Source organism: Gadus macrocephalus, chromosome 15 (genome assembly GCF_031168955.1).
Source record: "Gadus macrocephalus chromosome 15, ASM3116895v1".
NCBI classification, from domain to species: domain Eukaryota; kingdom Metazoa; phylum Chordata; class Actinopteri; order Gadiformes; family Gadidae; genus Gadus; species Gadus macrocephalus.
The window spans coordinates 20738793-20751138 of NC_082396.1; the positions used below are offsets into that span (position 1 = coordinate 20738793).

General features: G+C 46.2%; 1 protein-coding gene across 5 annotated transcripts in view; it reads left to right on the forward strand.

The window, feature by feature from the left end:
• Window positions 1-12346, forward strand: part of itsn1 (intersectin 1 (SH3 domain protein)) — a 120688-nt gene that overhangs the window by 18221 nt on the left and 90121 nt on the right. For 4 of the 5 annotated variants that reach the window (XM_060072405.1, XM_060072406.1, XM_060072407.1 and 1 more), the window contains exons 5-15: window positions 3285-3436; window positions 4886-5071; window positions 5306-5384; window positions 5557-5660; window positions 5841-5904; window positions 6279-6416; window positions 7163-7251; window positions 7429-7568; window positions 7801-7923; window positions 8656-8805; window positions 9274-9414. In XM_060072405.1, the coding sequence (XP_059928388.1) occupies window positions 3285-3436; window positions 4886-5071; window positions 5306-5384; window positions 5557-5660; window positions 5841-5904; window positions 6279-6416; window positions 7163-7251; window positions 7429-7568; window positions 7801-7923; window positions 8656-8805; window positions 9274-9414 (1366 nt within the window). The remainder of the gene's footprint in view (window positions 1-3284; window positions 3437-4885; window positions 5072-5305; window positions 5385-5556; window positions 5661-5840; window positions 5905-6278; window positions 6417-7162; window positions 7252-7428; window positions 7569-7800; window positions 7924-8655; window positions 8806-9273; window positions 9415-12346) is intronic. The other variant, XM_060072408.1, reaches the window with a different exon arrangement.

The window sequence follows — 12346 nt, forward strand, 5'->3', positions numbered from 1 at the left end:
TGTGCCATGTGGAGCACTTCTCCACGGTAAGACTGTGGTAGCACAATCTGTTCATAACTGGCCCAGTCCTCACTAGCAGGTCTACTGGCTGGCCTCCATTTCCTAAACAGAATCCCCTTTCTCACAAAGTAACCTGTTGCCACGTCGTCACTCTCTCTAGCAGACGTTGCCACTTTAACTGCATACTCGAGGGAAGGATCCTCCTTCTGCCCCTGAATGAACGTGGGTTGGCTTACCTCTGGAGCCCTAGACATCTCAGAACGGCTAACAACCCCTCTGGCATCTGACTCTGCAACATCATCACCACCGACCTCAGATGGCAACACCACCTCTGTCACCTCAGCACTCCGTAAACTCTGGGACGTCCCTATTTCGGCAGCTATATCACTGATAGGCTCTCTGACCCCCTTTAGAACGCCAGAGGTCAACCACTGAGGGAAGACAGTGTCACACAGATCCACCATTGGCTCCTCATCAACCAAGGGTGATGACAGGGCACCGGGAGCTGGTGCACCAACAGCTAGCTTTTCCCTAGCCTGAGCTCGAGTGACCACACATGAGGTAAAAACCTCTGGAAACTCTGCCTTCATCTCCTTCATTTCAACCGGGTAGACTGGGCAGTCTACAACCTCTGGGTTGACCCTAGTCCCTGCTATGTCGTTTCCCAGCAGCAAATCAATACCCCTAACTGGGAGACTGTTCGTCTCAGCAACCTCAACACATGCTGCAACTAACTCTGATTTGAGATATGTATGGTAGATAGGTGCATGCACGTAGCCACCACCTACACCATGCACCAATACATATCTGCCTGTGAATGAGGCAGGTGGAAGATCCACCACCCCTTTACACAACAGGGTTTGAACTGCCCCCGTGTCACGCAGTATTGTTACTGGCACTTGAAGACCCTCCTGAGACACTGCCACTGTCCCTTCCGAAGTGAACCCTTCATAACCCTCCAGGTCACTGGTAATACCGCTGCCAGAAGACACCAGTGCCACCGGCCTACCTGAGCTCTCAAACCGGGACCTCAGACCAGGACATTGATTCTTCTTATGCCCCTTCTTATTGCACCGGAAACACAGCATTTCCAAAGGGGATGTATAGCCTCGACCAAGAGATTGGGCACTCCTTGACTGCTGTTCACCACTAAATGAGTCAACTGGCCTTCTCCGAAGGGTAGCTTGCCCTTGTTGTTCCAACCACAGCTCTTCCAGGTTTAACTCCCTAGTCAAGTAGGCCACTATTGCTGGTTTCCTGATATCTTTAGCCAACTCAATATCCTCAACTCCAGCCAAGGAGATGAGCTGCTCTTTCGTTAGCCTCCTGAACTGGTCCCTGGTCCTGAGCATTTCCAAAGGGGATGTATAGCCTCGACCAAGAGATTGGGCACTCCTTGACTGCTGTTCACCACTAAATGAGTCAACTGGCCCACTCTGAAGGGTAGCTTGCCCTTGTTGTTCCAACCACAGCTCTTCCAGGTTTAACTCCCTAGTCAAGTAGGCCACTATTGCTGGTTTCCTGATATCTTTAGCCAACTCAATATCCTCAACTCCAGCCAAGGAGATGAGCTGCTCTTTCGTTAGCCTCCTGAACTGGTCCCGCGTCAGACCCACGCACCCTTCAGAGAGATCCACCTGTGCGGACGCCATACTGACTACCCTGACACAACCAAACAATAGTTTCCTATGTAGCAACCCACTACAAACAATACCAACACGTGATCTCTTCAATGCTAAACCTAGCTACATGTAGCCAACAACCACAATCCTTAAGCTAGTTTGCAAATCACCACAAATCATCATCACAAATCACCACAGTCCTAGCTTTCCAAGCTGGCTATCCAAGCTGGCTAACTACTGTTCTTTACATACTCAAGCATCTGTTTACATGAGAACCTGATACAGAGTGGCTAATCCACCCTTAGCCATGTGCTCCTCAAATGCTAACAGCACATAACTTTTAATGAGCTGAATACAACTCCCGTATCGCTTCTCTCGCCAACAGATTGCCTGCCTGTAACACTCGCTAGTCAAATCCCGGACGAGCAACCCAATTATGTCACGACCCCACTGGTATCGAGGGAAACCGTCTCTCTGTCTAGGCAGGAGTCGAGACACATAAGTGGTATAACCACAGCTGGTAGGCAACTAGGTTCCGGGGCACGTGTGTAGTGACTCACCTGGGTTCCTGGTGAGCGCTGGTCCTTCTCTTGCTATGGAGATAGCCCAAGCGTTGGGGTGAACGGTAGCTGTCTCGTTCAGTTATGGTTTGACATACTTAGACAAACACTTGACAAACAAAGACGGTGAAACGGGCGGTCACGTTCCCCCCGTTGGACTCCTTAGCTCTGGTGTGTACTGGCATATGGGTGAATGGCTTTACAAAGTCTTATCCTGCTGGGGTGTAACCACTGGCCAACATGCTGTGTATATCCCCCATCTTGTATCCCCCTGGTGAGCACAATCAACCAATCAAGGGAGCCACTCCCACCGTTACCATGACCACCAGTTACCAACCAGCTTAACCTTACCCAACAGTAGGATCGTGACAAAGGTCTACAAGTCTCTGGGCTAAATGTGACTGCTGCTAAATGATTTAATGTAAATGTAAAACATGGACAATAGCACCAAATAGGGCCCTATGAAATCTGTTTTATTTTTTTCCAAATTCCGTTTTATTTCTTTCCAAATTCTGTTTTTTCCGTTTTAATTTTCATGAATTCCGTTTTTACACTTTAAGCAATTGAAATCATCAAAACGAGTGTCAAATATGTGCGAACGAATGCAATTCTTACAACTTAATCAGATAGAAGACTACATTTATTAAAACATCCCAACATTGCACTGTTTTTAGTGCTTCAAATAAAAACAACATGACATAAATAATAAAGTGCTTATAAACTCTTTTTTTATAAACTCAAATTGTGGTTTGAAGGGGCGTGCCCTGGCTATGGCGTTCATTGTTTTTTATATGGATTTTGGACTTCAAGTGGTCATCGCACCTATCTTTGCGTTTCCAATCGATAGTATGTTGACATATTCTACAAAACAGCTGATCACCTGAGTGATAGAAGTGTTTTGGATATTGTTCGGCTCTGAATTTGGGGGTTAGAACCGAATTACGGGTGCTTCAACTTCTTCTTCGGCTACTTGTTAGGAGCGGGAGCGGGACCTATTGTTTGCATTCCCGCCACCTAGGCTGGAGTGGTGGGCCGGGGATTTTTTTTTACATTTTTGTCATAGGGCCCTAACCAAATAATGTGTGTTTGTGTGTGTCTGCAGGGCTCTGGCTGACATGAACAGTGACGGCCGCATGGATATCTATGAGTTCTCTCTAGCCATGAAACTCATCAAACTGAAACTCCAGGGTCACCCTCTGCCCTCCAGCTTGCCCCCCAGCATGAACCTCCCGCTGCCCCCGCAGACTGCCTTTGGTGAGTCTGGCAATATAAAGGATGCCCCTTCACCTTTCTTTGGGCCTACCCCCATCACCAATCTTTTTAATATGTGATGGGCCGATCCGATCAGCGATCTTTTTAATATGTGATCAGCCGGTCCAATACCCATCAGCGATCTTTTTAAAATGTGATCGGCCAATCTGATACGTTATATATATATTTTTAATGCATTAATAGGATGTTTCTGTTGAAATTCATTGTATGCAGATTATATCAGGGTTCTCGGTTAGCGTTATATGAGAGTTATTGTTAATTAGTTGGGCAGATGAAAAATAAGTTTGGTTTGGACTAATTTAGAGTGGAACCACACCACACCGTCTGACCTATAAGTTTATCTGTAAAGGAACTTTGATGTAGTGATGTAACATTTATAGCACAACATATTTAATGTTACATCACTAACAAGGGCAAAGGAATCAGTAGGTTTATTGGAATGAGTGTCGGACACAATCTCACGCACTATTGGCGCATTTCCAACGGCAGCCGTTCAGCCCAGCATGCCTCAGTCCAGTAGTGAAGGTGCGGACGTGCGGTACAGCCCAGCTCATACTGAACCGGAAATGCGCCATAAGGAAAGGAGTTATAACGGATAACAACCTGGACTATATGGAAAATACACAGCCAAAATATAATCATATGTAACAGTAGCACCTGTGATACGCTCTACACGTATTAATACTCACGCGTTGAGGGAGTACATCGGCCACGAATGATAGGTGGGCCATCAATCAGTGCATTATCAATATGATCATGTGTGTTCTGTGCATTGCTAAACATCTTTTGTGTCCTATGCATCCAAGTTCCTAAGCATGTTTCTAATGTTACCAGCAAGAACACCTTCCAAAAGGCCATAGAACTTAATAATGCATGATAATTGAACAGAGATGGCCCCGGCTCCATGTTTCCATTTCTGCTGAGGTGAACATATGAGTCAGAGTATATTTATGCTGCCTGCTGTGTCTCCTTGCTAATGCGCATCCATGAGTTGTCTTATGCTCTCTGCATGTGGACCTTTGCTTTAGTCACCATGAATTGATCTCATATTAATTTTTAATTTAACGGAAACAAAGATAAATTCTACAATACTTCTCTCCTTTGCTATTTAGCAAAGTCCTGTTCCCTTATATAATCATTTAGTACAGTGTTTCTCCAAAAGGTCTGAGTCAAAGTTAAATGGTGATCTGAGGCATGGTTTCAAACAATAACAATAACAAAAAAACATAATTAGTACCAGATCAAAGGCATGGTCCTCTTTCAGGAAGGAGAGTACAATAGGTTGCAGATTGGCAGATATTTTATAATTAAACAAGTGACTTAAGAAATACGGTAATAAATATAAGCGAGGCTAGTAGTAGTACAGTGTCTGAGACCTAAGCAGAAGGGCTTTTGATTCTCATTCTGTCTTTGCCCTATCCCACCTCCTAGGCATGCCTCCTATGGCTTCCATTGCAGCCGGCCTGCCAGGGGTCCCCCCTCTACCCCTTCCTCCGCTCCTGGTAGGGGTGTCCCCGCCCCTCACCTCCTCGGCCCCGCCTCCCCTGCCCCCACCCATTTCCAATGGGGCCCCTCCCACAGGCATTATTCAGCCAATCGCAGTCTTCCCTCATCCAGGTACAAAATTGAAACATAATTGTAATTACAACCGGTGACTATCCTTAACCATGGTAGTTGCAAAAGAGTGTTATATACAGGAAATATTCAGGTATATAGCAAAATAATATTATTGGAGTGCGATGCCGTAGCCCTAAACCAAGTTAAACAAAGTTGTCTGTCTGTGTGTCGTAATCCATTGAGCAGACCGGTGATCTTCCTGGTAGGTCTCATCCAGTTGTCCTATTTTTCCAGGCTCCTCCGTCAACAAGTCCTCGTCGTTCAGCCGCTCCAGTAGCAAGCTCCAGAAGGGCCCGTCTGTGGAGGCTGCTAGGTAACAGCCATCATAGTTCATGACCCACAGTGAGCCACAGGAACAGCCTTCACTCAGCCTCTCATCTTGTGGATATCTATCTATTCTGAAGGCTATGTATGTGCTAGGAAATGTCAATAATCTTTTTTGATTATTTTGTATGTGGGTTAATGTTTCCCTTTGTCCCGCCCAGTGCTCTGACGCCGCCCCCTGATTGGGCAGTTCCTCAGTCATCCAGGCTTAAGTACAGGCAACTCTTCAACTCCCAGGACAAGATGATGAGCGGACACCTCACTGGTGAATGACAGCTGCCGCATTATTTACTCACACACTGCTTCACACACAAACACACACACACACACACACTGCCCCTGTCTGTGTGTGTGTGTGTGTGCGCCCCTGTTCTTTGAACTCGTGTATCAATCCTTTCTAAGAAACTAATTATATTTGTGCGTGTGTGTGTGTGTGTGTTTTCAGGTCCTCAAGCTCGTACTATTCTCATGCAATCCAGTCTTCCTCAGACCCAGCTAGCTTCTATATGGTAAACTTCAGTCAACAATACGTACACAGGCACACAGTTCTGCACTGCACAAAATATGTCTCCTACTTCCATTGCACTGCACAGACTACACATATTTTAATATTTAATGTACATGAGGGATTTTTTCTAAAAACATAAAACACTCTTTGTGGAAGATTCAGTTTTTATATCACCCTGGATAATAACGACTCCATGACCGACATACTACATTGTACATGTTGCTCCCATCCGTCACAATCTTCGGAAAAAATCCCACTTAACACAATCCATTGCAGGATTTCATGATCAATATTGAATCCCTTAAATAGTCTGTGGGTTCCCAACCCCTTTGTTCATGTTTGATCAACCATTGATGTGTACTGTCCCCCTCCCAGGAGTTTATCAGACATAGACCAGGATGGCAAGTTGACGGCTGAGGAGTTCATCCTAGCCATGCACCTCATCGACATGGCCATGTCGGGGCTCCCCCTCCCCCCCGTCCTCCCCCCAGACTACCTGCCTCCCACCTTCAGGTGAACTTCTCACCTGGATGTACGTCTCTGTGTTTAATAGATAATATATGCTGGTAGGGGAGATCAAGAAGTTGTGTGCTGTTGTTGCAACGGTGTGGAACTATTCACCAAGGTTGATGTTTTTCTGAGAATGCCACGGAAACCATTTACAGTTCGCTTCTTTCCCAGTCTGAGTCACAGCCGGAAGTGATCAGTGTTAAACAACCCCGCTTTATCAACAGATATTTCTTCCTTTTGACTACTGAAGTGCTTCAGTCTGTTTAAACAAATGTGTTATTTTAACAATGATACAATGTCCCTCTGGATTGCTGCGTGGATGTCAGTGGAACAGAAATCCTACAGGCGTTATTGTGGTTGATGGATCACATGAGAAGAGAAATAGATAGCTACCGCTTCTATTCATTCAATTACCACCCTCATACAATTAGTAGGAGGGGGGACTTTTTGGTTTATTTTGCCTTTGTTGAAAAAGCTGCTAAATAGGGTGAAAACCATGAAACCTTCTTTATTAATACCATCCGCTTACTGCCACTTCTTATTTCTATGGCTGAAACTAGCTAGTGGAAACACCCCCATGGGATACAAGATCCTAGGGTCAACCGTAGAACCATGCATAAATATCATCATTGCAACCCTTTTTGATAGCAAAAATAGCTAGGCATAATAATTCTAATAGAATAGAATATAAGGCCAGAGGGCACAGAAGCCCAGGGACACGGTATCATTAAAAGCTGTGTGTGTTTAAGGAGAGTACGGAGCGACAGTGTGCAGTCGGACCAGAAAAGCGTCCAGGAGGAGGCTGAGGAGGAAGCTGAGACCAACCAGAAACTACCAGGTGATTGGTCGCTGGCTCAATGTACCATAACGTTGGATGAGTTTAGTTCTTCGACACAATCTTCTAAAGCCTAATTACCACCAGTGTAAAATAAAAACAAAACTCGTCATATATTTGACACCGTCTTCCGTCTGTTTTTCTCCATCCATCCATTCATGTCCATCCCTTACCCTCTAGTAACCTTTGAGGACAAGAAGAGGGAGAACTTTGAGCGTGGAAACCTGGAGCTGGAGAAGAGGCGCCAGGCCTTGCTGGAGCTGCAGAGGAAAGAGCAGGAGAGACTGGCCACACTGGAGAGAGAGGAACAGGAAAGGAAGGTGGGGTCCCCTTTCAAAAAAATACAATGGTATTATCGTTTGCCCTCTTTCCCTGGTAGCACGAATACAAATAAACACCTGTATTCTACCATCAAGTCTCATTATATAAATGTAGAAGTTGAATGTTAATTGTGAAATATATAGTTTAAAATAAATCCAGGAAATCACAAGTGGTCGAATTGATTTATGTAACTGAAAGAATTGATCTTATTAATAAATTGTATTTTGTTAGGAGCGAGAGCGAATGGAGCAGGAGAGGCGGCGGCAGCAGGAGCTGGAGAAACAACTGGAGAAACAGAGGGAGCTGGAGAGACAGCGGGAGGAGGAGCGGCGCAGGGAGATAGAGAGGAGAGAGGTGAGGAGGGGAGGTGGAGAGGGGGATGGAGTGACAGGGAGGAGGAGCGGCGCAGGGAGATAGAGAGGAGAGAGGTGAGGAGGGGAGGTGGAGAGGGGGATGGAGTGACAGGGAGGAGGAGCGGCGCAGGGAGATAGAGAGGAGAGAGGTGAGGAGGGGAGGTGGAGAGGGAGATGGAGTGACAGGGAGGAGGAGCGGTGCAGGGAGATAGAGAGGAGAGAGGTGAGGAGGGGAGGTGGAGAGGGGGATGGAGTGACAGGGAGGAGGAGCGGTGCAGGGAGATCGAGAGGAGAGAGTTGAGGAGAGACAGGGAGGAGGAGCGGTGCAGAGAAAGGGAGGGGCAGTAGAGAGGTGTAGAGGAGAGGCTGGAAAAGGAGAAAGGTGCAGAGGAGAGGTAGTGGAGGAGAAATGCAGAGGAGAGGGTGGAGGAGGAGAGGGAAGAGCTTGTTGATCAACACTGATGTGGGAGGAAACATGGACTTCCGGGGAGAAGAATATAGAACATTTCAAGAGGGAATCAACTCTAAATTACTAGTTAATTTTTTATATTAGGTATTTCTACGTAGATTCACATAACTCACATTTATGTTATCGTCAGATAACTTGATTGACAATGGATTTCATAACAATAACTGTCACACATTGTGTGTTGGCGGGGGGCTATAGCCCAGGGCCGAGGGGTCAGTATGTATCAGTAGACAATAAATGTGTGTCTGCTGACGGTTTGTCCAGGCTGCGAAGCGGGAGTTGGAGCGCCAGCGGCAGCTGGAGTGGGAGCGGCAGCGCCGGCAGGAGCTGCTAACCCAGAGGAACCGTGAGCAGGAAGGCATCGTCCTGCTGAAGGCCAGGAAGAAAACCCTCGAGTTTGAACTGGAAGCCCTGGTACATGAATACACACACATACATACCTGATGTAGAGCAGGGGTTCCGCACCAGGGGGCCTTACCCTCAGGAGCAGGCTGCAGTGGGGACCTTGCTGTTTATACCTACAGCTCCCAGTATGGCTCCATGGTTCCTGACGTACAATTTGAGTTTAATTTGTGAAGATTATATATGTTGTTGCTGATTCATATATTTGAGACCAGAAAAATAAGTAATCCTCAGCGTCGTCCGTTTTCAAGAGCATTATTAATACGACTAATGAGGCTGAATTGGGATAAGTAGGATATCAGCTCTGAAGGAAACCTTGAGCTGTACGGATCGGGTACATCAGATGCATTTGCTGGTAAGCACTGACCTAGAGGAACATACGTTAGAAACACAGCCAGCTTGAATCACACGGTGCAAAAATATTTGATCACTGGATTTTTGATCATTTGATCATGATTTCTCTGATCATCATATTCACAGAACGATAAGAAGTCCCAGCTGGAGGGGAAACTGCAGGATGTCCGGTTTAGACTGTCGGCTCAGCGGAGAGAGGTGGAGCAGACCAATCAGACCAGAGAGACCCGCATCGCTGAGATCACTCTGCTGCAACAGCAGCTGCAGGTAGGCAAGCTGGAAACAAGATGCAAACAGGATTTAAAACACCCTGCAATCTGAGTGCTCATTTTAGAATTGGCAATTATGTAAACAGGTTTCAGGGTTCATCATCATCATTGTCATCATTCTAACCAAGTTTAAAGTGTAAGTGAATCCTCTGACTTCTATGAAGGGATGGGAACCTGTTCCCCATGGTAACTACCCACACCAACTTTGTTAAAGGGGACATATAATGAAAACAACACTTTTTCTGGGTTTTGGGGTGTTGTTTTTGGTCTCTGGTGCTCCCACACGCATACAAATATTGAAAAAAATCTGTACATTGTTCTTTGAGTGAGTTATGCATTTCTGAAAGTACCCCGCCTTCAGTTACCAAACGAGCGAGTCAGTTTCGGGCGTCCGGCCGCCGATCGACCGCGATCTAGCATCTAGGATGGATTGTTCTTCCTTGGGTGCCCGGATGTTAACACTAAATTTCATACATTGAATTTTGCAGCTGAATTTGTTATGTTAAATTTGGGGACGTTGGAAATATTTAAGTACAATTTTTAAACATTGAATATTTAATTTTGAATTTTTTAACATTGAAAAATAAAGCTGAAAATTATTTATTGACGATTTTGAGAGTTAAATTCAGAGGCAAAAAATCCAGATACCTTATTTCAATGCATTAATATTCAGTGCTTAGAATTCAATGGCTTTTTATTTTCACAGATTAACTTCCATACCATGGAGTTATACTTTAAATGTATGAGAAGCCTTACCATGTCCCGGACCCAGCCATGAACATTTGCCTGTCACGAGACGGAGCGCCATACAGCCACTCACGCTGTTGCGTTATCGCTCTCTGCATCTGCGTTACTTCAACGTCCCAAAAAAAGCGTGACCCAAGTCAGAGCTGATTAGAACATTCATAAACTGGATGGCAATAACATAGGATTTTACACCTGTGTTTCCTGCATTTGACTTTTATTACAGTAATGGTGACAAAATAGCATAGATCAGTGGTTCTCAAATTTGTGTGTACCATCTCATACAATATTCGTCTCCCCAAGTAACACCATTATGACCGATGTTATAAAATATAACAAAATACAGTAGCTTAGGCCCTATTCAGCAACGCAGAGTTCACGCAGTAGGCACATTCATCCTTAAAATAATATGTATTTCTAACTGCTGTCAACTGTCCAGAGTGGAAGCGCTAAAACTATGAAGGCATTATTGTAGCAAAAGTCTTTAGCATGCGTACACTAAAGTAACAAATGTGTAACAGTACATTTTAAGTCGTAAATATTTATTTTGCATGTGTACACTAAAGTCACAAATGTGACCGGGGCTCCATGTACGCCGATGGAGAGTACCTTGTACTGGTATAGTCCTCCGGGGGTGGCGAACGCCGTTTTCTCCCTGGCGGTTCTAGTGAGGGGGACCTGCCAATATCCCTTGGTGATGTCGAGGGTGGTGAGGTAGCGAGCGGGCCCAAGCCGCTCTATGAGTTCATCGACCCATGGCATGGGGTACGCGTCAAAATCCGAGACCTCGTTCATTCTCCGAAAGTCATTGCAAAATCTAAAAGAACCGTCTGGTTTTGGGACCAGGACGACTGGGCTTGACCAGGCGCTGTGGGATTCCTCGATCACTCGGACCAAGGGAGCCGTAACCTGTGGGGCTGTTCCGGCCACCCGCTGTTTGAGGAGGTTAACACGGTATAGCTGGGTGGGTTTACACCTCCTCGGCTGCCTCACCCGGTAGTTCACCTCCCCCACGCGGTCGACCACCTCATACTGTCCCTGCCACTTGGCCAGGAACTTGTATTCGGCTGTCGGAATGATGACCAGAACCCGCTCACCCGGCTGGAAGAGGCGCAGCTTGGCCCCGTGGTTGTAGGTCCGAGCCTGGGCCTGCTGTGCCTTTTGAAGGTGTTCCCGGACTATGGGCCAGACCATTCTCTCCCGTACCTGTACAACGTGGTCCACCAGGGTACGATGGGGGGAGGGGCGGCTCTCCCAAGCCTCTTTAGCCAGGTCCAGGAGTCCCATTGGCCGCTGTCCATATAGTAATTCAAATGGGGAAAACCCTGTGCAGGCCTGGGGTACCTCGCGGATAGTCCGCCATGACTAATATATATATCGATGTCCCCGGATGGTCTTCGGGAGAGGCCCCACAATGTCTAGTGCCAGCCGGTCAAAGGGTACCTCTAGAATGGGCATCGGTATCAACGGACTGCGGGTCGAGGGTCGAGGGGCAGTCAGCTGACACTCCGGGCACCTCTGGCAGTACTCGTGACATCTTTTTTTATTCCGGGCCAGTAGAACCTGTCTAGGATCCGATCCCATGGTTCCCGCGGGTCCTTAAAAAGTCTTAAAAAGTCTTAATTTTTTTTGTGTAAAATTAAGGCCATAAATTGTCTTAAATTTACTGTAAATTTGCTCTAGGTATTAAATTTTGCAGAGGGTTTTTTAAGACTGGGAAATTGTCGCGCACAACAAATCACCTAGTGCGTCTTTTAATTACGGCATTTTCAGGAGTTTTACGTTACGTTAACGTTGACATCAGTCATCGGGGGTTGCATCTGCAGCCTGCAGCTGCGTCTGTAGGCTTACTTGCTGGCGCTACTTTTAGCTAGTGACGGTTGACATCATTAGGCCAACTTGCGCTACTTTCAGGATGGGACAGTGCAAATTCAATGAGAAATGGTTTGAGGAAGATACGTTTCGGGGGTGGTTGGAGAAGGCAGGTGACTACGAGGCAAGGTGTTGTTTATCCCGAAAGGCATTCATACTAGGGACCATGGGAGCAAAAGCTCTTGAGTCCCACATGAGGTCGCAGAAATATATCCGATACTCCGTGGCAGCTAGCGTGACTACAGCGATGCCCGTATTATTTGAAAGAAGTGGACTGAAAAGTTCAGCATCCGTGGCTAGTACTTCACATCAGA